Genomic DNA, 25,846 nt, shown 5'->3' with positions numbered 1-25,846 from the left:
GAAAGCGCACTGTATCGAGGTTTGTCTCATATCAGTGACTTCTTAACAACACTCGGCCTCAGTCAACAGGGAAACGTGGCTCTTGCCCCGTCTGGGAGTATGACATCATCACATTCTAGAACCTGAAAACCTCCCAGTTCCATCAGGTTCACGGCGCCGATGACATCATACATGTAAAGTTCCATAAAGCCTTGTTACCATGGCAACTCCGGAACTCAAAGCTAAACTTCAAAGCTTTGTGGGCTTTAACTCAAAGCTTTGTTTGGCCTCGGGGAGATTATAAGAGTAGGCAAATCGCAAATCACAAATCGAAAATCACAAATCGCTTAACGGAAAAGGCACATTTAGCTGAGCTTGACACAGAGCAAATCGTACAAAGATTTCAAACAGTAGACTTCACAGAGGAGACTTTACAGAGGAGATTTCACAGAGTAGGTCGCACTTTTGATCTGCGTAACAGTAAGTACAGCAACACTTACAAAACAACTCAATTATAAAACAAAAATGGCCAGAAATAACAGAAGAAATATACCCTTGACCTTAAACCATGACCTTAAACTAAAGAACTGTGGTCTTCGAAAGCAAATTGCCAAAAAAGATGAGCACAATGAGCGGCGATGGTGGCCCTCGCCCCGGCGCGCACCGCCCCCCCCCCACGCGACCTCCGGGGACTCGCGACCGCCCCGGCACGCCACCCTCTCTTCCCGACATTCGCCCAGGTCGACAATGACGCATTAGTGATTCAAATTTCAGCACAATCGGACTAAGCCTGTGGGTGGAATCATTTTTTAACTATTTTTTGGGGGAGTCTTTGCGCCCCTGCTGGCCAGTGGTGGAAAATGCCTCATGTCCGTAATAGACTTTTTTTGCTTGTCATCATGCATAGAATTTAATTTCCGAATTTGGTCCAAATCCGATAATGTTGACGTTTCATGTCTATGCTAGGGGGCGCTATAGAGTTCATTTTTCATATGTTTTATAGTGTATTATATTCAGGCCATGATCAGGCATTAGTGATTCAAATTTCAGCACGATCGGACTAAGCCTGTGGGTGTAATAATTTTTTAACTATTTTTTTCAGACAAGACGAGTTACAGCAATACCTAAAGCTGAAAACATGCCTCGGGAGAACAGAGGTAGGTTTTGCTATGCTAACTATGGTATTTATGGCTGGATTTTTGTTTTACTTTTCAGTGATATTTTATGTTATTAGGTTCTTTTTTCAGACCAAACTTGACAGTTTTGGCTGCTCAGCAGTGGTCTTCCTCAGAGTAGTTTCCAGTACTGTCTATTGAAAAAAAGAGGACAGATATGGTAACATTACTGTACATAAGGAGCTTAACAGAAAAAGTGCAAAGGGCAATGGGAAAACACAATATCAACACACCAGTGAAACCATACAAAAAACTCAGGCAATTGCTCGTCTACCCAAAAGATAAAATAGAACCGGAGTATAAATGTAATGTCATATACGAAATACCCTGCATGTCCTGCAATAAAACATACATTGGGGAAACAGGGAGGGCGTTCAATACACGAAAAAAGGAACACAGGACAGAATGCGAAAAGGAAACAGCAAAGGAAGGTAGGAAGACAGCGCCAAAACCTGTATAAATCAGCTGTCCGGACACGTCAAAGCAACATCACTTGACCACTCTGAGGAAGACCGCTAGTGAGCAGTTGAAACTGTCAGGTCTGAAAACAAACTCTTGGTCTGAAAAAAGAACCTAATAACATAAATTATTGGAAGACCAAATGAACCTCATAAAAACAATTATGTATATTATGTATATTGTCTAGACTACACTTATAGCCTTAATTGTATATAAAGTTGCATTAGAAAGAATCTGCTCTCATGTTTCATATTGTTTTCATGATGCTTGTCTCATTTGCTGGCTTATCCTCTACAGCTCAGAGGAAATCAAATTGTGTAAAAGAGGTTGAAAAACTTCAAGAAAAGCGTGAGAAGAGACGACTTCAGCAACAGGAACTCAGAGAAAAGAGGGCCCAAGTATGAGTTTGAGGAATGTCAACTTTCCTTTGTTGTGTGGTTCAAATTATTTAACACTTTATTTTCCAGGAAGTAGATGTCAATTTACCCAACTATGAAATTATGTGCATGATCAGAGACTTCAGAGCCAGTCTGGACTACAGGCCCCTAACCTCCAATGATCTAGTAAGTCATATTAACATACAGTCCCTGACAAAAGTCTTGTCGCTTATCCATTTTGTAGAAACAAAAGCTTATAACTTGACTTTAAATTAATCGATTGGTTTTAGAAATGTCTCATATGAAGCTAAAACCCTCCCAAATTATGCTCAATATATTAAAAAAAATTTGCTTCACTGAAAAAAGATTGATAATTTAATGAACACAGAAAGGTCAGATTTTGGCAAGACAAAAGTCTTGTCGCCTTGTCATATGATGCACCCAATCCTAGATTACAGCCTCACCTGTGATCAGTTACTGATCAATCAGTTAGTGGGTGTGTATAAAAAGAACCCCAGCACACCAGACCTTCACATCAACTGCAACTTGACCTCTGACAACATGCCTAAGATCCACCCTGAGACCAAAGCATTAATTATCAAGAGGCTGAAGACCAGATCCACTGCTGAGGTGGTGACACCTTCAATGTGTCTCAGCGTCAAGTACAAAGAATAAGAAAAAGATCTGAAATGACTGGAGATGTTTTTGACAAGCCCAGGTCCGGCAGACCCCGCAAGACAACTGCTCGGGAGGACCGTTTGTTGATTCGAAAATCCACTGCCAGCCCCTTTTCCACTGCAGCAGACTCCACCAGGCCTGGTCACCTCAAGTCCCTGTGTCAACCTGAACAGTTTGTAGAATTCTGTGTCAAAATGGCCTCCATGGTCGAATCAGTGCACAGAAACCAGCACTAAACAAAAGGCAATTAAAAAACTGTGTGGCATTTGCCAAGGCCCACAGCCTGCTAAAAGGATGGACACTGGAAAAGTGGCAGAAGGTGGATTTCTCAGATGAATCCTCAGTTGAATTACATCACAGCTGCCACAAATATTGCAGGAGACCTACTGGAGCCCGCATGGATCCAAGATTCACCCAGAAAACAGTTAAGTTTGGTGGCGGAAAAATCATGGCCTGGGGTTACATCCATTATGGGAGTGTGCGAGACATTTGCAGGGTGGAAGGCAATATCAATAGCCTAAAATATCAAGAAGTATTAGCTCCTCTTACATTCCCAACCATAAAAGGGGTCAAATTTTGCAGCAGGATGGTGCTCCATCGCATAATTCTATCTCAACATCAAAGTTTCTCAAGGCGAAGAAGATCAAGGTGCTCCAGGACTGGCCAGCCCAGTCACCAGACATGAACATCATTGAGCATGTCTGGGGTAGAATGAAAGAGGAAGCATGGAAGGCAAAACCAAAGAATCTTGATGAACTCTGGGAGGCATGTAAGACGCTTTCTTTGCTATTCCTGATGGACTTCATCAACAAATTGTATGAATCATTGTGGAACCGCATGGATGTAGTCCTTGAAGCTCATGGAAGTCATACAAGATATTAAATATGGATCTCACAGCACCACTACTTCATTCACTGACGTTATGCAACATATTTTTGTATTTGAAGTAAATTATTTGTTCAATTTTCTGTAGGCGACAAAACTTTTGTCTTGCCAAAATCTGACCTTTCTGTGTTCATTAAATGATCAATCTTTTTTCAGTGAAGCAAATTTATTTTAGTTTATTGAGCATAATTTGGGAGGGTTTTAGCTTTCATATGAGACATTTCTAAAACCAATCGATTAATTTAAAGTCAAGTTATAAGCTTTTGTTTCTACAAAATGGATAAGCGACAAGACTTTTGTCAGGGACTGTACAGTATTTAAATGTTCATGTTTATTTACTATTGTAGTATTATATTCTATTATTAACTATTGAAGTTTACAACAAAAATTGTATCCTGCAGATAGAGGAGCACAGAATATGTGTGTGTGTGCGCGCTCGACCATTGAATAAAAAAGGTAGGTTCTCTATTATTGGCTTTTTTGATTTATATAGTGAATGTATCAGTTTTCTGTAAACTGTCCCTTTTAGAGCTATCAATGAAGGACTTAGATGTCATCACTATCCCAAGTAAAGATGTTGTTATGGTTCATGAACCGAAGCAAAAAGTTGACCTGACACGCTACTTGGAGAATCAAACATTTCGCTTTGACTACGCTTTTGATGAGAACTCCACAAATGAAATGGTTTACAGGTATGGGTTTTATTGTCCCTTTGAGCATTTAAAAAAATCATGACTTCAGACAACATCAACTGTGTTGCCAGATTTACAGCCCAGCCTTTGGTTGAGACCATTTTTGAAAGAGGAATGGCAACTTGCTTTGCTTACGGACAAACTGGAAGTGGAAAAACACATGTAAGTAATGTTTCTGATTCCGATATGTTGTGAAATGACATTACTTAGGAATGACTATGTTTCAGACCATGGGAGGAGACTTTTCAGGGAAGAACCAGGACTGCTCTAAAGGAATCTACGCTCTGTCAGGTAAGTTATTTAATCATTTAATTTTGTTTTAGCTTATGTATGCATGTGTGTATATTTTTATATATACCGGTACATATATATGTATGCATTATATTATGTACGTATATTTTTTTCAGCCAGAGATGTCTTTCTCATGTTGAAAAAGCCAAACTACAAAAAGTTAGATCTCCAGGTCTTTGCCACTTTTTTTGAAATCTACAGTGGCAAGGTTGGTATGCATACTTCATACATACCCATATTTATATGTTGTTTTAATAAACAGCTGCTGCTTTTGTCTTTAAGGTGTTTGACTTGCTGAATCATAAGGCCAAGCTGCGGGTATTGGAAGATAGGAAGCAGCAAGTCCAGGTGGTGGGCCTACAGGAGAGAGAGGTCAAATGCACAGAAGATGTCCTTAAACTAATCGAAGTCGGAAACAGCTGCAGGTATCCTTTGGCTCAGCTGTAGTATATGATTCCTTTATTGGCTGTGGGAAATAATTCATATGATTTTCCCAAGGACTTCTGGGAAGACATCAGCAAACGCCCATTCCTCCAGGAGCCATGCCGTTTTCCAGATCATTTTGCGCAGACGAGGAAAGATGCACGGAAAGTTTTCTCTTATCGATCTGGCTGGAAACGAGAGGGGAGCTGACACATCCAGTGCAGACCGCCAGACTCGTCTCGAAGGAGCTGAGATCAACAAGAGTCTGTTGGCTCTGAAGGTANTTTCTGTGCACAACAGTAGGAAGGAGAATACATGGAGGAAGTTACTAGAGTTTGGGGATTATTTATTTATTTATTTGATAGGGACAGTGCATATAATTGACTTCTGTATTACAGTGTAAATATGACAGATATAGCAAAAATCTACACATAACAGTAAAAGGGCCACATTAAAAAGTGTCTGCAGACTTGTTTTAAGCTGCTTTTCAATTATCAACATTTGTACTAGGACTTCTCTGTATATGTAATTATTTTTTTTGAAGATATCCTAAACGTTTTGAGCGCTTCTACCAGCATCATACCCCATTTTAGTCCTTTAATCATTGCACAAGAATGACTTTGGTCAACCATAGACTTGTATACATTAGGGATGCCCTGATCTGATACTGACATACTGATAGTGTGATGAAAAAAAAAAAAAAAGTACAGGATTGGATATCTGTTTCTAAATATTGGTTTTAGCCTATTTCCTTGATGGGCATTTCATTTTATGTAAAAAGGACAATTTACCGGTTGTAATTTAAACTATTATTTAGACAACACTGTTCTGTTCTCATTTGAGGGATTAATAAAGTTACACATGCATTTGGATCTTCTGATATTTTTGTTTTAAGAAAATAAAAGCTATTTTAGTCTCTATGGGGCATTGACAGATATTAGCCATAGTACTGAAATCAGTGTTGGAACTGAAAAAAACTTTATTAGTACATACCTACATAACAAAGATGGCACTGATTTGTCCTTTCCATAATAGTTCCTCCGGACCAGCCTCGACTCACCGTTACCAAGACAACCACCACATCCATAACCCTATCCTGGATCCCTGGAGACAACGGGGGCAGCTCCATCAGAGGTCTGCAGTAAATTTTGTCTTCATTGTACTTTTGTGTGTGTATACTTATCGTGTGTGTGTCCGATCCAGGCTACATTCTGCAGTATTCCGAAGATAACAGCGAGCAGTGGGTACTTCCCATCAGCCCCAGTGAGCGCTCCTATCGTCTGGAAAACCCAAATGTGGAACGTGGTACAAGTTCCACTCACAGCCAGAATGCAGTGGCCTGGACGCATCAGTGAGATCATAGAGGCCAAGACCATGGAAAAGGTATGCTCAAAAGATTATCACTACATTTATTGGCCCTCGCCCCGGGTATTGTTCTTCGTCGGTTTCTTTTTTTTTTTTTTTTTTTTTTTTTTTATTCCCTTTTCCGACCAAACGATCGCATTTTTGACCCCCTGAACATCGACGAAAAGTCCCCAAACCGGGGTCCAGATCGACCGGTCCGGCGAAAAAATTCGATAAAACGGGCATCGCGACAATGCCCAAAGCCCCCCCACTCAACAGCGCCCCCTTGAAATTTCAAAATTTTGAGATGACTGGGAGGCTCAGACGCATATTTTGGAGTAGGGTCACGAAATTCGGAACAGTGATAGAACTCATGGAGACAAACAAAAAAGCCAATCATTGTGCACCCGTATGACGAACAGGAAGTCGGCCATATTGGATCAAAAATTCGGCGCCGTTTCGACTTGGGGGTCTACAAAAAGATTCAAGTCCCCGGGGTTTGGTCCAAATGAGCTCAGATTTGACATGTCACATCTAGAGACATGAACTCACAGAAATTTTCAACTTTTTTTGAGATACTCCGTACGGTTCGCCCGTAGCACGCCGGCGAATAACGCCTTCGTTTCCTGTTTTTTCGAAGGCCTGTCACGGCCACAGGCATTGTCATAGAGAACTCAAATTCAAATCACAATTGCGTGACCCAGGCCTGAATGTAATGAAATATGAAATCTAATAAAAGTGAACTCTATAGCGCCCCCTAGCATAGACGTGAAACGTCAACATTATCGGATTTTTACCAAATTCGGAAATTAAATTCTATGCCTGATGACAAGCAAAAAAGTGCATTACGGACATGGGGTATTTTTCACAGTTGGCCACCAGGGGTGCAAAGACTCCCCCAAAAAAAAGTTAAAAATTTATTACACAAACAGGTTTTGTCCGATCGTGCTGAAATTTGAATCACTAATGCATGATCCCGGCCTGAATATAATACACTATAAAACATATGAAAAATGAACTCTATAGCGCCCCCTACCATAGACATGAAACGTAAGCATTATTGGATTTGTACCAAATTCGGGAATTAAATTCTGTATATGATTACAAGCAAAAAAGTCTATTACGGACATGGTGCATTTTTCATGGTTGGCCAGTAGGGGCGCAAAGACTCCCCAAAAAAATAATAAAAAAATGATTACACCCACAGGCTTAGTCCGATCGTGCTGAAATTTGAATAAGAAATGCATGATCACGGCCTGAATATAATACACTATAAAACATATGAAAAGAGAACTCTATAGCGCCCTCTACCATACACATGAAATGTCAACATTATCGGATTTGGACCAAATTCGGGGATTAAATTCTATGCATGATTACAAGCAAAAAAGTCCATTATGGACATGATGCATTTTTCATGGTTGGCCAGCAGGGGCGCAAAGACTCCCCCTAAAAATAGTAAAAAAATGATTACAGGGACATGCTTAGTTCGATTGTGCTGAAATTTGAATCACTAATGCGGGATATTGGTCTGAATATAATAAACTATAAAACATATGAAAAGTGAACAGTATAGCGCCCCCTACCTTAAGGCCCGTTCAGACCAAAGCGTCAAAGCGTCCACTTTCTATGTAAAGTCTATGTGGACGCGCGACTAGAGCGTCCTGCGTTTTTGCAGCGCGTTTTCGGCGTCAGCGCGGCGCGAATCTGGCGTCGACGCGGCGCTTCTTGAGCGTTTTGGCGTCAGCGGCCAAGACGCGCGTCCAAAGCGTCAGCGTCAAGAAGTTGAAAATGCTGAACTTTTCACGTCAGACGCGCCGCGTCAACCAATCAGGGACGAGTATCCAGTGACGCAGCGACGTTATTATCAGGAAGCAAGACCCGAGAACCAGAACCAGAACCACCAACATGAGCGGAGCATAAATATATACGCCACAATCACCGAGCCGATCGCAAGGACTACACCAGGACCGGACCAGGACTAAACCAGGACTCGACTGGGACTAAACAAGAACTAGACCGGGACCAAACCAGGACTAGACCGGGACTGATTCAGTGTCATTAGCGGAGTATAAATATATATACGCCCCAGTCGTCGACCCGATCTCCTCCGCTGATGTTTTATGTCATAAAAACACTCTCTCAGTCTGGTCTGATATTGTTTTGGGAAAAGACCGGGACCGGGCTTTTGTTTCCAGGGCAACGGACGCGCGTCAAGTATTTTTGTCCCGTTTGTTCACGGCGTCAAAGACGCGCGTCGGGGGCGTCTACACTCAAATGCAAACGCGTCCAAATAGAGGCGTCAAGGCGTTTTTTGACGCTTTGGTGTCAACGCCTCTTTAGACATGAAATGTTAACATTATCGGACTTGGACCAAAGTCGGGGAATAAATTCTTTGCATGATTATAAGCAAAAATGTCTATTACAGTCATGGTGTATTTTTCACGGTTGGCCAGCAGGGGCACAGAGAATCCCCCCAAAAATATTGTAAAAATTATTATATGCACATGTTTTGTCCGATTGTGATGACATTTCTATCAGTTATACACTGCATGACCCTTATTCCATTGATATGTCAAATACAGTTATCAGGGATACAGCGCCACCTATATGAATGCACACAATTTATTATTGTGTGACATAAAATTAGTTTTACATTAATTTGTAAAACTTTGCCAAAACATTCACTGACGTACTCCTCATCATAAAAGTCAGTAAGACCTATGCCCTAGTTTTACACTTTGGCCTCTAGAATAATTTCACTTTTGAGAAATTTAAAGGCACACTATGTAACTTTTCTGGTGGAGGATGTGTTTTCATGCACTTAGTCTTAGTGTGACAGTGCTCTTGACCATTAAAGTCACGTGACCTGTGGCTTAGTGTCTACAGTTTGGCTCTAGAATCATTCACTTTATCCTATTTTAAAGGTACACTATGTCATTTTTCTGGTGGACAAGCTGTTGGCCTCGGGAGCTGTCGGGAAGAGAGAGCGGTGTGTCGGGGCGGTCGCGAGTCCCCGGCGGTCGCGAGTCCCTGGCGTTCGCCGGGGGGGCGGTGCGTGCCCGGGGCGAGGGCCACCATCGCCGCGCGCGGCTTTTATGTTTTTTATTATTATTTTACCAGCAGTTCATATTACAGCAATGCAAAACCACAGGACTGAAGCGATCAAGTGCAGACTTGGCCTGGTGGCGTCTCTTGCTTGTTTTTATGTTCCTTAGGCACACTGCGGAACATTCCAGACAAATCTATCACATCTCCATGAAAACAAGCAAGTGGTAAATAGTGCACCTTTAAAGTTGTATCAGACCTAATGATAATGTGTGGTAAGTGAAATCAAACAGCACTACAGCTCCTGTTGACCAGTTGTTCTTTGTATTCCAGCATTTAATCTCATGGCCTATAGTATGTGCATATATTGTGTATTTATGTGTGCTTCTACTGATGTCAGTATCAGTAAATAAACTATACTCTGAGCAGTAAGCATTATGGATTTGCAAGCTTAACTGCAACTCTTAAAGATGTTCACTTCATTTAGGCCATTCAATTTTTATAATTTTAATGAGTAGCCTAATTATTCATTTATTTATTTTACCAATATTTATTTATTACATTATCAACAAGATCAGCATGACCAACTTAAGATATGAAGGGGCCAAGTATATGCTAGCCTATACTGTACTACACTGTAATAAAATATTAGTATTAGCTGACTAATTACTAAAAACATTTGTTTTATTGACCTCAACCTCAGATAAAGCACTGAGGTTTTTTGAACAGATGAAGCTCTCTTTGCCTTTGCTGTGTGAAATAAACTATTTGATGGTAATATACTAGTAATGTATTGGCAACAGTTTTACTGAGAGGTGCATGTTAAAGACTTCAATGGAAAAACACAAAAATGGGACACAATAACAATGCATTACTTTTTATTATGACAAATTAGTTCACTTCATTTCACTTTAATCATCAATGATTCAAGTTTCCATTAAACTCTCAGGCTTGACTGCAGTGCCCCTCATAGGTCAACCGTACAATGCTTTTTTCCAAAGTTTAGTTTATAATTGTCAAATTTTTCTAACTTTACACAGACACAAACAAGCTTGTTTTGGTTCATTTTACACAAAAAGACCACATGCCCAAATCATGCCCATGTACAAAGGTTATAGGCAAGATTAAATTAAACTGATTCCTTTTTTAAACCGAGGCCTCTTTGGGGTGATCTGTTTGCTAGCCTGCTCCTCCTCCTGTAGTGCACAGCGAAAAGACTTTACTTTGTCTAAAACAAAACAGAATTACAGATTATGCTCTGCAAGTATCAATGTAAAAAACAAGAGTCTTGATTACTGTATTTTACCTCTCAGCTCAGTGAGAATGTCTATCTTCTGATCCAGAATTTGCTCAAGTTGAGTTGCATATGATTCAACATCATAGTCTACCTCCTTTGTCATTTCTAAAAGTACTTTTTCATCTTCTAACCAACGAATCGACTTCTGTGAATAGATTTAAGATTTATAAATCCATGCAGCTCAGATTTACACAGATAAAATGGATGTCACTTGAATTGTTTACCTGAAACACAGCTCTGTGGTCCTCAAGAACCTGCTCTTCCATCTCCACAAGCTGAGACACAGCCTTCGTGGAAAGTGAAGAGCTGTGGGGAAACTTCCTCTTCCTAAAACATCACAAAACAGAGTTCAATGTACATTATATGGTCCCACACAAATCCTTCTCACTAGTAATTATACAAGTGAAAAATACTACATTTTATTAGGTCTCTTAAAGATACTTGTTTAGATTTTTTAAAGTGCTCATAGCATTGGCATTTCATGTTTTGTGAAAATAAGTTTTGTAAAAGTGAGTGGACTTTAAATATCTGAATTTGCAATGTTAACATGATTGTGTGAAACAATCCATCCATCCATTTTCGTCCGCTTATCCGGGGCCGGGTCATGGGGGCAGCAGCCTAAGCAGGGACTCCCAGACTTCCTTCACCCCAGACACGTCCTCCAGCTCCTCCGGGGGGACCCCGAGGCGTTCCCAGGCCAGCCGAGCGACATAGTCCCTCCAGCGTGTCCTGGGTCTTCCCCGGGGCCTCCTCCCGGTGGGACATACCCGGAACACCTCCCGAGGGAGGCGCCCAGGAGGCATCCGGAACAGATGCCCGAGCCACCTCAACTGGCTCCTCTCGACGTGGAGGAGCAGCGGCTCTACTCCGAGCTCCTCCCGTGTGACTGAGCTCCTCACCCTATCTCTAAGGGAGCGCCCAGCCACCCTGCGAAGGAAACCCATTTCAAGCGCTTGTATCCGTGATCTCGTCCTTTCGGTCACTACCCAGAGCTCATGACCATAGGTGAGAGTAGGAACGAAGACTGACCGGTAAATTGAGAGCTTCGCCTTTCGGGTCAGCTCCCTCTTCACCACAACGGTCCGATACAGCGACCGCATCACTGCCGAAGCTGCACCGATCCGCCTGTCAATCTCACGTTCCGTCCTTCCCTCACTCGTGAACAAGACCCGAGATACTTGAACTCCTCCACTTGAGGCAGGGACTCTCCACCCACCCGGAGAGGGCAAGCCACCTTTTTCCGGTCGAGAACCATGGCCTCAGACTTAGAAGAGCTGATCTTCATCCCAGCCGCTTCACACTCGGCTGCAAACCGCCCCAGTGCACATTGCAGGTCCTGGTTCGATGAAGCCAACAGGACAACATCATCCGCAAACAGCAGAGATGAGATCCTGTGGTCCCCAAACCGGACCCCCTCTGGCCCCTGACTGCGCCTAGAAATTCTGTCCATAAACACAATGAACAGAACCGGTGACAAAGGGGAGCCCTGGCGGAGTCCAACATGCACCGAGAACAGGTCTGACTTACTGCCGGCAATGCGAACACAGCTCCTGCTCCGGTCATACAGGGACCGGACAGCCCTTAGCAAAGGGCCCCGGACCCCATACTCCCGGAGCACCCCCCACAGGACACCACGAGGGACACGGTCGAATGCCTTCTCCAAGTCCACAAAAGCACATGTGGACTGGTTGGGCAAACTCCCATGAACCCTCGAGCACCCTATGGAGAGTGTAGAGCTGGTCCAGTGTTCCACGGCCAGGACGAAAACCACATTGCTCCTCCTGGATCTGAGGTTCGACTATCGGCCGGATTCTCCTCTCCAGTACCCTGGCATAGACCTTACCGGGAAGGCTGAGGAGTGTGATCCCCCTATAGTTGGAACACACCCTCCGGTCCCCCCCGTTATACTTACATTCTGTTCACAGAGCAACTTCAGATCATCTCTCTGTGGGGAGCTGCCAACTCCCCACTGGGCCTCAAGCACCTCCAGCTGGTTAATGTGTCCAGCCTGATGACAGTCCATCGCTGCCAGAGGATCCACTGTTAGATCCTGGACCCTGAACATAAACAGTGCAGAGGTCACATGTTCTTCAGGTCTATGTTGTGTTTTTAAAAGGTTTACTAGTATAACTGTTTTATATATATATAGTTAATCAGTATAGGTCATACTCATAAGTAGGTGACAACTCAGATCGCCCTCCTCCCCCGCTCTGTGTGAAAGAGATATCTGAAGGGTTTATGCCAAACTCTTTGACCCTGCAAACACAGTGATTTTAAATGAGACACAAGACACAACACAAGGACAATAAGGTGTAATTAAACCCCACACACCTGTTGGCATATCTCAAAGTGTTTAAAGTGTTTTCACAAGATGCCATTCCAGGGGAGATTGTAGCAATCTGAAAAAATAAAAACATTCAAGCCCCTTGACCAAACTTAAGGTATGAAGCTGTGTTGCCCTTAAGACAATTGTACCTTTAATAGTGTTCCTTTAATAAATAAGTTAATTACTTTCATGTTTAAAAATGTATAAAAAAAATAGCGGAATGGGTTCACTTCCGGTGTGCATTTTCTGGTTTCCATAGATGGAAACCAGAAAATAGACATTCTGTATGTGGGATCTGTCAGGCTGGTCTCATCAACCGTAATCCACCTTGGAGCTCAAAGCAGGCAATACTGTGAGTTACTTAATGTGTTTATAAGTCCCTAAACATTTATATTTTTGTATTATTAAGTGAATATATAAAGTTTTAAATAAGATGAATGCACTTTGTTTTGGTATTACATTTGGCTCAGATTCTAAGAGCAACGTTGTTGTCTGTTACACCATCTGAAGAGGAAAATTAAACTTCCAAAACGTTTCCTGTGGTTCTTCTTCAATGGTTTAACTAAGTGTCTCATCAAGGACATAACAGAAGTTAAATGGTGACCACTGGTTTTTGCCATACCATGCAAGTTCTAGAGTTTTCTCCAATGAAGGAATCTCTCAGTACTTGAGTCAATTTGCTTGCTCTAAATGGAGTGTGGGGTTTGTTTCGTCCTAGAGCCCGAATACATTCCTGAAAAAGATAAATCAAAAGGATAACAAACATATCAGATAATATGGTAAAGGATTGGGCAGCATACCTTCAGAGCCAACAGACTCTTGTTGATCTCAGCTCCTTCGAGACGAGTCTGGCGGTCTGCACTGGATGTGTCAGCTCCCCTCTCGTTTCCAGCCAGATCGATAAGAGAAAACTTTCCGTGCATCTTTCCTCGTCTGCGCAAAATGATCTGGAAAACGGCATGGCTCCTGGAGGAATGGGCGTTTGCTGATGTCTTCCCAGAAGTCCTTGGGAAAATCATATGAATTATTTCCCACAGCCAATAAAGGAATCATATACTACAGCTGAGCCAAAGGATACCTGCAGCTGTTTCCGACTTCGATTAGTTTAAGGACATCTTCTGTGCATTTGACCTCTCTCTCCTGTAGGCCCACCACCTGGACTTGCTGCTTCCTATCTTCCAATACCCGCAGCTTGGCCTTATGATTCAGCAAGTCAAACACCTTAAAGACAAAAGCAGCAGCTGTTTATTAAAACAACATATAAATATGGGTATGTATGAAGTATGCATACCAACCTTGCCACTGTAGATTTCAAAAAAAGTGGCAAAGACCTGGAGATCTAACTTTTTGTAGTTTGGCTTTTTCAACATGAGAAAGACATCTCTGGCTGAAAAAAATATACGTACATAATATAATGCATACATATATATATGTACCGGTATATATAAAAATATACACACATGCATACATAAGCTAAAACAAAATTAAATGATTAAATAACTTACCTGACAGAGCGTAGATTCCTTTAGAGCAGTCCTGGTTCTTCCCTGAAAAGTCTCCTCCCATGGTCTGAAACATAGTCATTCCTAAGTAATGTCATTTCACAACATATCGGAATCAGAAACATTACTTACATGTGTTTTTCCACTTCCAGTTTGTCCGTAAGCAAAGCAAGTTGCCATTCCTCTTTCAAAAATGGTCTCAACCAAAGGCTGGGCTGTAAATCTGGCAACACAGTTGATGTTGTCTGAAGTCATGATTTTTTTAAAAGCCTTTGGGAAATGAAAGGAATGACCCACGACAAATGAGTCATCAAAGCGTATGTCAATAGCGATAATGGTTTGATTCTCCAAGTAATTTTGTTTTAGCTTATGTATGCATGTGTGTATATTTTATATATACCGTACATATATATGTATGCATTATATTATGTACGTATATTTTTTTCAGCCAGAGATGTCTTTCTCATGTTGAAAAAGCCAAACTACAAAAAGTTAGATCTCCAGGTCTTTGCCACTTTTTTTGAAATCTACAGTGACAAGGTTGGTATGCATACTTCATACATACCCATATTTATATGTTGTTTTAATAAACAGCTGCTGCTTTTGTCTTTAAGGTGTTTGACTTGCTGAATCATAAGGCCAAGCTGCGGGTATTGGAAGATAGGAAGCAGCAAGTCCAGGTGGTGGGCCTACAGGAGAGAGAGGTCAAATGCACAGAAGATGTCCTTAAACTAATCGAAGTCGGAACCAGCTGCAGGTATCCTTTGGCTCAGCTGTAGTATATGATTCCTTTATTGGCTGTGGGAAATAATTCATATGATTTTCCCAAGGACTTCTGGGAAGACATCAGCAAACGCCCATTCCTCCAGGAGCCATGCCGTTTTCCAGATCATTTTGCGCAGACGAGGAAAGATGCACGGAAAGTTTTCTCTTATCGATCTGGCTGGAAACGAGAGGGGAGCTGACACATCCAGTGCAGACCGCCAGACTCGTCTCGAAGGAGCTGAGATCAACAAGAGTCTGTTGGCTCTGAAGGTATGCTGCCCAATCCTTTACCATATTATCTGATATGTTTGTTATCCTTTTGATTTATCTTTTTCAGGAATGTATTCGGGCTCTAGGACGAAACAAACCCCACACTCCATTTAGAGCAAGCAAATTGACTCAAGTACTGAGAGATTCCTTCATTGGAGAAAACTCTAGAACTTGCATGGTATGGCAAAAACCAGTGGTCACCATTTAACTTCTGTTATGTCCTTGATGAGACACTTAGTTAAACCATTGAAGAAGAACCACAGGAAACGTTTTGGAAGTTTAATTTTCCTCTTCAGATGGTGTAACAGACAACAACGTTGCTCTTAGAATCTGAGCCAAATGTAATACCAAAACAAAGTGCATTCATCTTATTTAAAACTTTATATATTCACTTAATAATACAAAAATATAAATGTTTAGGGACTTATAAACACATTAAGTAACTCACAGTATTGCCTGCTTTGAGCTCCAAGGTGGATTACGGTTGATGAGACCAGCCTGACAGATCCCACATACAGAATGTCTATTTTCTGGTTTCCATCTATGGAAACCAGAAAATGCACACCGGAAGTGAACCCATTCCGCTATTTTTTTTATACATTTTTAAACATGAAAGTAATTAACTTATTTATTAAAGGAACACTATTAAAGGTACAATTGTCTTAAGGGCAACACAGCTTCATACCTTAAGTTTGGTCAAGGGGCTTGAATGTTTTTATTTTTTCAGATTGCTACAATCTCCCCTGGAATGGCATCTTGTGAAAACACTTTAAACACTTTGAGATATGCCAACAGGTGTGTGGGGTTTAATTACACCTTATTGTCCTTGTGTTGTGTCTTGTGTCTCATTTAAAATCACTGTGTTTGCAGGGTCAAAGAGTTTGGCATAAACCCTTCAGATATCTCTTTCACACAGAGCGGGGGAGGAGGGCGATCTGAGTTGTCACCTACTTATGAGTATGACCTATACTGATTAACTATATATATATAAAACAGTTATACTAGTAAACCTTTTAAAAACACAACATAGACCTGAAGAACATGTGACCTCTGCACTGTTTATGTTCAGGGTCCAGGATCTAACAGTGGATCCTCTGGCAGCGATGGACTGTCATCAGGCTGGACACATTAACCAGCTGGAGGTGCTTGAGGCCCAGTGGGGAGTTGGCAGCTCCCCACAGAGAGATGATCTGAAGTTGCTCTGTGAACAGAGTGTAAGTATAACGGGGGGGACCGGAGGGTGTGTTCCAACTATAGGGGGATCACACTCCTCAGCCTTCCCGGTAAGGTCTATGCCAGGGTACTGGAGAGGAGAATCCGGCCGATAGTCGAACCTCAGATCCAGGAGGAGCAATGTGGTTTTCGTCCTGGCCGTGGAACACTGGACCAGCTCTACACTCTCCATAGGGTGCTCGAGGGTTCATGGGAGTTTGCCCAACCAGTCCACATGTGTTTTGTGGACTTGGAGAAGGCATTCGACCGTGTCCCTCGTGGTGTCCTGTGGGGGGTGCTCCGGGAGTATGGGGTCCGGGGCCCTTTGCTAAGGGCTGTCCGGTCCCTGTATGACCGGAGCAGGAGCTGTGTTCGCATTGCCGGCAGTAAGTCAGACCTGTTCTCGGTGCATGTTGGACTCCGCCAGGGCTCCCCTTTGTCACCGGTTCTGTTCATTGTGTTTATGGACAGAATTTCTAGGCGCAGTCAGGGGCCAGAGGGGGTCCGGTTTGGGGACCACAGGATCTCATCTCTGCTGTTTGCGGACGATGTTGTCCTGTTGGCTTCATCGAACCAGGACCTGCAATGTGCACTGGGGCGGTTTGCAGCCGAGTGTGAAGCGGCTGGGATGAAGATCAGCTCTTCTAAGTCTGAGGCCATGGTTCTCGACCGGAAAAAGGTGGCTTGCCCTCTCCGGGTGGGTGGAGAGTCCCTGCCTCAAGTGGAGGAGTTCAAGTATCTCGGGTCTTGTTCACGAGTGAGGGAAGGACGGAACGTGAGATTGACAGGCGGATCGGTGCAGCTTCGGCAGTGATGCGGTCGCTGTATCGGACCGTTGTGGTGAAGAGGGAGCTGACCCGAAAGGCGAAGCTCTCAATTTACCGGTCAGTCTTCGTTCCTACTCTCACCTATGGTCATGAGCTCTGGGTAGTGACCGAAAGGACGAGATCACGGATACAAGCGCTTGAAATGGGTTTCCTTCGCAGGGTGGCTGGGCGCTCCCTTAGAGATAGGGTGAGGAGCTCAGTCACACGGGAGGAGCTCGGAGTAGAGCCGCTGCTCCTCCACGTCGAGAGGAGCCAGTTGAGGTGGCTCGGGCATCTGTTCCGGATGCCTCCTGGGTGCCTCCCTCGGGAGGTGTTCCGGGTATGTCCCACCGGGAGGAGGCCCCGGGGAAGACCCAGGACACGCTGGAGGGACTATGTCGCTCGGCTGGCCTGGGAACGCCTCGGGGTCCCCCCGGAGGAGCTGGAGGACGTGTCTGGGGTGAAGGAAGTCTGGGAGTCCCTGCTTAGGCTGCTGCCCCCATGACCCGGCCCCGGATAAGCGGACGAAAATGGATGGATGGATTGTTTCACACAATCATGTTAACATTGCAAATTCAGATATTTAAAGTCCACTCACTTTTACAAAACTTATTTTCACAAAACATGAAATGCCAATGCTATGAGCACTTTAAAAAATCTAAACAAGTATCTTTAAGAGACCTAATAAAATGTAGTATTTTTCACTTGTATAATTACTAGTGAGAAGGATTTGTGTGGGACCATATAATGTACATTGAACTCTGTTTTGTGATGTTTTAGGAAGAGGAAGTTTCCCCACAGCTCTTCACTTTCCACAAGGCTGTGTCTCAGCTTGTGGAGATGGAAGAGCAGGTTCTTGAGGACCACAGAGCTGTGTTTCAGGTAAACAATTCAAGTGACATCCATTTTATCTGTGTAAATCTGAGCTGCATGGATTTATAAATCTTAAATCTATTCACAGAAGTCGATTCGTTGGTTAGAAGATGAAATAGTACTTTTAGAAATGACAAAGGAGGTAGACTATGATGGTGAATCATATGCAACTCAACTTGAGCAAATTCTGGATCAGAAGATAGACATTCTCACTGAGCTGAGAGGTAAAATACAGTAATCAAGACTCTTGTTTTTTACATTGATACTTGCAGAGCATAATCTGTAATTCTGTTTTGTTTTAGACAAAGTAAAGTCTTTTCGCTGTGCACTACAGGAGGAGGAGCAGGCTAGCAAACAGATCACCCCAAAGAGGCCTCGGTTTAAAAAAGGAATCGGTTTAATTTAATCTTGCCTATAACCTTTGTACATGGGCATGATTTGGGCATGTGGTCTTTTTGTGTAAAATGAACCAAAACAAGCTGTTTGTGTCTGTGTAAAGTTAGAAAAATTTGACAATTATAAACTAAACTTTGGAAAAAAAGCATTGTACAGTTGACCTATGAGGGGCACTGCAGTCAAGCCTGAGAGTTTAATGGAAACTTGAATCATTGATGATTAAAGTGAAATGAAGTGAACTAATTTGTCATAATAAAAAGTAATGCATTGTTATTGTGTCCCATTTTTGTGTTTTTCCATTGAAGTCTTTAACATGCACCTCTCAGTAAAACTGTTGCCAATACATTACTAGTATATTACCATCAAATAGTTTATTTCACACAGCAAAGGCAAAGAGAGCTTCATCTGTTCAAAAAACCTCAGTGCTTTATCTGAGGTTGAGGTCAATAAAACAAATGTTTTTAGTAATTAGTCAGCTAATACTAATATTTTATTACAGTGTAGTACAGTATAGGCTAGCATATACTTGGCCCCTTCATATCTTAAGTTGGTCATGCTGATCTTGTTGATAATGTAATAAATAAATATTGGTAAAATAAATAAATGAATAATTAGGCTACTCATTAAAATTATAAAAATTGAATGGCCTAAATGAAGTGAACATCTTTAAGAGTTGCAGTTAAGCTTGCAAATCCATAATGCTTACTGCTCAGAGTATAGTTTATTTACTGATACTGACATCAGTAGAAGCACACATAAATACACAATATATGCACATACTATAGGCCATGAGATTAAATGCTGGAATACAAAGAACAACTGGTCAACAGGAGCTGTAGTGCTGTTTGATTTCACTTACCACACATTATCATTAGGTCTGATACAACTTTAAAGGTGCACTATTTACCACTTGCTTGTTTTCATGGAGATGTGATAGATTTGTCTGGAATGTTCCGCAGTGTGCCTAAGGAACATAAAAACAAGCAAGAGACGCCACCAGGCCAAGTCTGCACTTGATCGCTTCAGTCCTGTGGTTTTGCATTGCTGTAATATGAACTGTTGGTAAAATAATAATAAAAACATAAAAGCCGCGCGCGGCGATGGTGGCCCTCGCCCCGGGCACGCACCGCCCCCCCTGGCGAACGCCGGGGACTCGCGACCGCCGGGGACTCGCGACCGCCCCGACACACCGCTCTCTCTTCCCGACAGCTCCCGAGGCCAACAGCTTGTCCACCAGAAAAATGACATAGTGTACCTTTAAAATAGGATAAAGTGAATGATTCTAGAGCCAAACTGTAGACACTAAGCCACAGGTCACGTGACTTTAATGGTCAAGAGCACTGTCACACTAAGACTAAGTGCATGAAAACACATCCTCCACCAGAAAAGTTACATAGTGTGCCTTTAAATTTCTCAAAAGTGAAATTATTCTAGAGGCCAAAGTGTAAAACTAGGGCATAGGTCTTACTGACTTTTATGATGAGGAGTACGTCAGTGAATGTTTTGGCAAAGTTTTACAAATTAATGTAAAACTAATTTTATGTCACACAATAATAAATTGTGTGCATTCATATAGGTGGCGCTGTATCCCTGATAACTGTATTTGACATATCAATGGAATAAGGGTCATGCAGTGTATAACTGATAGAAATGTCATCACAATCGGACAAAACATGTGCATATAATAATTTTTACAATATTTTTGGGGGGATTCTCTGTGCCCCTGCTGGCCAACCGTGAAAAATACACCATGACTGTAATAGACATTTTTGCTTATAATCATGCAAAGAATTTATTCCCCGACTTTGGTCCAAGTCCGATAATGTTAACATTTCATGTCTAAAGAGGCGTTGACACCAAAGCGTCAAAAAACGCCTTGACGCCTCTATTTGGACGCGTTTGCATTTGAGTGTAGACGCCCCCGACGCGCGTCTTTGACGCCGTGAACAAACGGGACAAAAATACTTGACGCGCGTCCGTTGCCCTGGAAACAAAAGCCCGGTCCCGGTCTTTTCCCAAAACAATATCAGACCAGACTGAGAGAGTGTTTTTATGACATAAAACATCAGCGGAGGAGATCGGGTCGACGACTGGGGCGTATATATATTTATACTCCGCTAATGACACTGAATCAGTCCCGGTCTAGTCCTGGTTTGGTCCCGGTCTAGTTCTTGTTTAGTCCCAGTCGAGTCCTGGTTTAGTCCTGGTCCGGTCCTGGTGTAGTCCTTGCGATCGGCTCGGTGATTGTGGCGTATATATTTATGCTCCGCTCATGTTGGTGGTTCTGGTTCTGGTTCTCGGGTCTTGCTTCCTGATAATAACGTCGCTGCGTCACTGGATACTCGTCCCTGATTGGTTGACGCGGCGCGTCTGACGTGAAAAGTTCAGCATTTTCAACTTCTTGACGCTGACGCTTTGGACGCGCGTCTTGGCCGCTGACGCCAAAACGCTCAAGAAGCGCCGCGTCGACGCCAGATTCGCGCCGCGCTGACGCCGAAAACGCGCTGCAAAAACGCAGGACGCTCTAGTCGCGCGTCCACATAGACTTTACATAGAAAGTGGACGCTTTGACGCTTTGGTCTGAACGGGCCTTAAGGTAGGGGGCGCTATACTGTTCACTTTTCATATGTTTTATAGTTTATTATATTCAGACCAATATCCCGCATTAGTGATTCAAATTTCAGCACAATCGAACTAAGCATGTCCCTGTAATCATTTTTTTACTATTTTTAGGGGGAGTCTTTGCGCCCCTGCTGGCCAACCATGAAAAATGCATCATGTCCATAATGGACTTTTTTGCTTGTAATCATGCATAGAATTTAATCCCCGAATTTGGTCCAAATCCGATAATGTTGACATTTCATGTGTATGGTAGAGGGCGCTATAGAGTTCTCTTTTCATATGTTTTATAGTGTATTATATTCAGGCCGTGATCATGCATTTCTTATTCAAATTTCAGCACGATCGGACTAAGCCTGTGGGTGTAATCATTTTTTTATTATTTTTTTGGGGAGTCTTTGCGCCCCTACTGGCCAACCATGAAAAATGCACCATGTCCGTAATAGACTTTTTTGCTTGTAATCATATACAGAATTTAATTCCCGAATTTGGTACAAATCCAATAATGCTTACGTTTCATGTCTATGGTAGGGGGCGCTATAGAGTTCATTTTTCATATGTTTTATAGTGTATTATATTCAGGCCGGGATCATGCATTAGTGATTCAAATTTCAGCACGATCGGACAAAACCTGTTTGTGTAATAAATTTTTTTAACTTTTTTTTGGGGGAGTCTTTGCACCCCTGGTGGCCAACTGTGAAAAATACCCCATGTCCGTAATGCACTTTTTTGCTTGTCATCAGGCATAGAATTTAATTTCCGAATTTGGTAAAAATCCGATAATGTTGACGTTTCACGTCTATGCTAGGGGGCGCTATAGAGTTCACTTTTATTAGATTTCATATTTCATTACATTCAGGCCTGGGTCACGCAATTGTGATTTGAATTTGAGTTCTCTATGACAATGCCTGTGGCCGTGACAGGCCTTCGAAAAAACAGGAAACGAAGGCGTTATTCGCCGGCGTGCTACGGGCGAACCGTACGGAGTATCTCAAAAAAAGTTGAAAATTTCTGTGAGTTCATGTCTCTAGATGTGACATGTCAAATCTGAGCTCATTTGGACGAAACCCCGGGGACTTGAATCTTTTTGTAGACCCCCAAGTCGAAACGGCGCCGAATTTTTGATCCAATATGGCCGACTTCCTGTTCGTCATACGGGTGCACAATGATTGGCTTTTTTGTTTGTCTCCATGAGTTCTATCACTGTTCCGAATTTCGTGACCCTACTCCAAAATATGCGTCTGAGCCTCCCAGTCATCTCAAAATTTTGAAATTTCAAGGGGGCGCTGTTGAGTGGGGGGGCTTTGGGCATTGTCGCGATGCCCGTTTTATCGAATTTTTCGCCGGACCGGTCGATCTGGACCCCGGTTTGGGGACTTTTCGTCGATGTTCAGGGGGTCAAAAATGCGATCGTTTGGTCGGAAAAGGGAAAAAAAAAAAAAAAAAAAAAAAAAAAAAAAAAAAGAAACCGACGAAGAACAATACCCCAGGGGCGAGGGCCAATAAATGTAGTGATAATCTTTTGAGCATACCTTTTCCATGGGTCTTGGCCTCTATGATCTCACTGATGCGTCCAGGCCCCACTGCATTCTGGGCTGTGAGTGTGAACTTGTACCACGTTCCACATTTGAGGTTTTCCAGACGATAGGAGCGCTCACTGGGGCTGATGGGAAAGTTACCCCACTGCTCGCTGTTATCTTCGGAATACTGCAGAATGTAGCCTGGATCGGACACACACGATAAGTATACACACAAAAGTACAATGAAGACAAAATTTACTGCAGACCTCTGATGGAGCTGCCCCCGTTGTCTCCAGGGATCCAGGATAGGGTTATGGATGTGGTGGTTGTCTTGGTAACGGTGAGTCGAGGCTGGTCCGGAGGAACTATTATGGAAAGGACAAATCAGTGCCATCTTTGTTATGTAGGTATGTACTAATAAAGTTTTTTTCAGTTCCAACACTGATTTCAGTACTATGGCTAAGTATCTGTCAATGCCCCATAGAGACTAAAAATAGCTTTTATTTTCTTAAAACAAAAATATCAGAAGATCCAAATGCATGTGTAACTTTATTAATCCCTCAAATGAGAACAGAACAGTGTTGTCTAAATAATAGTTTAAATTACAACCGGTAAATTGTCCTTTTTACATAAAATGAAATGCCCATCAAGGAAATAGGCTAAACCAATATTTAGAAACAGATATCCAATCCTGTACTTTTTTTTTTTTTTCATCACACTATCAGTATGTCAGTATCAGATCAGGGCATCCCTAATGTAATACAAGTCTATGGTTGACCAAAGTCATTCTTGTGCAATGATTAAAGGACTAAAATGGGGTATGATGCTGGTAGAAGCGCTCAAAACGTTTAGGATATCTTCAAAAAAATAATTACATATACAGAGAAGTCCTAGTACAATGTTGATAATTGAAAAAGCAGCTTAAAACAAGTCTGCAGACACTTTTAATGTGGCCTTTTACTGTTATGTGTAGATTTTTGCTATAATCTGTCATATTTACACTGTAATACAGAAGTCAATTAATATGCACTGTCCCTATCAAATAAATAAATAAATAATCCCCAAACTCTAGCTAACTTCCTCCATGTATTCTCCTTCCTACTGTTGTGCACAGAAAAACATCAACCGACTAAGCGGCTAAAGGACTACAGCTCTGTATACAATGTAATGTCTAAGTTACAAAGTATTTCTTACCCTGAACTTGGAGGTTGAGGACAATCTTATCAGACCCAAAGCTGTTACTGGCAGTACAGGTGTAGTTCCCAGAATCCTCTGCTTTGATGGTGCGGATGACCAGGCTGCCGTTGCTGTGGACGCTGCGCCGACTGTCCACCGCCACAGGAGCTGGAGTTGCATTGCTGTAAAAAAGTCAAATGTTTAAAAATCTTCCACTGGGAATTTAACAGCTGATTAAAGACAGTGTTCATTTTCTAAACTAAACTAAAGTACTTTGTAAAAACTAAATAAAATGAAATAATACGGACAAAAAACACAAAATAATAAAATATCCACTACATACATCTCTTTGAGCCACTTGATGGTTGGTGAAGGATCCCCCACAGCTTTACAAGGCAACACAATGTCCCGCATCCAGGGAGTGGTAACTGTCCTGTTGAACGTCAGGATGCGAGAAGGGGCTAAAAATAAAACAAAAAACAATGTGAAATTTAAGAGCAATGCCGTATGGAAAAAAGAAGGAAATAATTATTAGTCAAACACTGCCACAGTCACACTTTGAGTAAGTAAATGAGAAGGGAAATAATTACAATATGGTTATAACTTCAAAGTACAGTATGTCTTTAGCATACTGCATCTTTAAGTAAAGTGGCTTTAGCGCTTTGTTCCTGTGCACTGGTCCGGTAACCCAGAGGGGACATCCATCATACAGGCCTAGGACAGGATGTGGCTGTTGATATGAGGCCTGGGTCCTGACTCCAGATACCACAGGCTGTATCAGCTGAAACTATCGGCTCAGACTATGGTCTTATCTGGGCTCACACGCCTCAGTGCTGACAGGGCCAAACACTGATGATTTACTGTGATTTAACTGTGAGCCCTGCCCCCCCCCCTCAGGAAACACTGGAGCACACGCCTTTAACATACTGAACAGTTTATGAAAGTGTTTGATCATGAGAGTCTACACAGCGTGGTGCTAAAGGGAGAGCTTTGCATATTATCTGAACTCCATTTGAGAGTAATAAAAAGCTCTTTGTGCTATTTAAAAAAATTATCTTAAGACACTTAGGAGGATAGAAATATTTTAAGAAACCTTGGAATAACTTTGGACCACTGCAAACAGTTCAAAATGAATGATTCAAAATTAGGTACAGCGTCTTTACATATGGGGAAGTCAACTATAATACAAATGCAAGGAAATGCAAACCAATGAAGAATTTAATGTGCCAATACAGATGCTGCCCTCTGCCTACAGAAAACCAGTAATGACAGCAAAGTGTAAACAGTCTAAATTACAACTTAAACCTTTCAATCACTTGTTCACAAATGACTGAAATGAGAAGCACGCACCCTCTGCCATTGGTTTCACGGTAATGATCTCACTGGCGTTCCCTCTTCCTGCTGCTGTCACAGCGACCACCCAGATGCTGTACTGACGGTTTCTGCTCAGGTTGGGAATTCGGTAGAAGAACACATCTGGAGCCGCTTCAAACTCACTGCTCACCTGAGGAGACGAATACATAAAAATATTAATCAATGAAAAACAGAAACAGAAACATTGATCTAAAACAGGTTAATTTGGAAACTGGTCCCTTGAAGTCTTGTTCAAAACTTCAGATGATTTTGAAACAGTATCTCTTCATAGTGGTAAAACCATTGAAAAATAAACTCAAAGTATATCACCCAGAGTCTGACTAATTTGAATAATCACAAGTAAGTACAGAGAAGTGGGC

At 42.2% G+C, this 25,846-nt stretch overlaps 2 protein-coding genes across 5 annotated transcripts in view; one reads left to right on the top strand and one right to left on the bottom strand.

Annotated features, from left to right (window-relative positions):
- LOC110169097 (cell adhesion molecule DSCAM-like) overlaps window positions 1–25,846 on the bottom strand; it is a 162,636-nt gene that overhangs the window by 9,270 nt on the left and 127,520 nt on the right. For 3 of the 4 annotated variants that reach the window (XM_055148442.1, XM_055148440.1, XM_055148441.1), the window contains exons 21-25: window positions 25,464–25,617; window positions 24,457–24,574; window positions 24,132–24,295; window positions 23,204–23,302; window positions 22,950–23,138 (exon numbers count right to left, since the gene is read on the bottom strand). In XM_055148442.1, coding sequence (XP_055004417.1) covers window positions 22,950–23,138; window positions 23,204–23,302; window positions 24,132–24,295; window positions 24,457–24,574; window positions 25,464–25,617 — 724 coding nt within the window. Of the gene's footprint in view, window positions 1–19,677; window positions 19,855–22,949; window positions 23,139–23,203; window positions 23,303–24,131; window positions 24,296–24,456; window positions 24,575–25,463; window positions 25,618–25,846 lie in introns of those variants that run through there. The other variant, XM_055148443.1, reaches the window with a different exon arrangement.
- LOC129407434 (kinesin-like protein KIF2A) lies at window positions 321–18,834 on the top strand. Its single transcript, XM_055148444.1, has 18 exons — window positions 321–459; window positions 1,082–1,136; window positions 1,911–2,011; window positions 2,081–2,176; window positions 3,955–4,009; window positions 4,083–4,245; window positions 4,317–4,407; window positions 4,473–4,536; window positions 4,653–4,744; window positions 4,819–4,961; window positions 5,035–5,239; window positions 15,579–15,689; window positions 16,239–16,306; window positions 16,382–16,468; window positions 16,581–16,725; window positions 18,310–18,411; window positions 18,491–18,626; window positions 18,705–18,834. Exons 2-18 carry the CDS (start codon window positions 1,118–1,120, stop codon window positions 18,806–18,808), a joined length of 1,782 nt encoding a protein of 593 aa, XP_055004419.1. The 5' UTR covers window positions 321–459; window positions 1,082–1,117; the 3' UTR covers window positions 18,809–18,834.

This window comes from Boleophthalmus pectinirostris, unplaced genomic scaffold, assembly GCF_026225935.1.
Source record: "Boleophthalmus pectinirostris isolate CB_2022bp ecotype Guang Dong unplaced genomic scaffold, ASM2622593v1 HiC_scaffold_12, whole genome shotgun sequence".
NCBI classification, from domain to species: Eukaryota; Metazoa; Chordata; class Actinopteri; order Gobiiformes; family Gobiidae; genus Boleophthalmus; species Boleophthalmus pectinirostris.
The sequence above is the reverse complement of the archived record's forward strand: the minus strand, read 5'-3'. Positions and strand labels throughout refer to the sequence as shown.

What these genes read in the sequence shown, in the direction of transcription:
- LOC129407434 (XM_055148444.1), top strand. An exon ending in TCAGAGAAAAGAGGGCCCAA is followed by an intron (nt 2,012 to 2,080) that starts GTATGAGTTTGA and finishes TTTATTTTCCAG; the next exon opens with GAAGTAGATGTCAATTTACC. An exon ending in GAAGTCGGAAACAGCTGCAG is followed by an intron (nt 4,962 to 5,034) that starts GTATCCTTTGGC and finishes GATTTTCCCAAG; the next exon opens with GACTTCTGGGAAGACATCAG.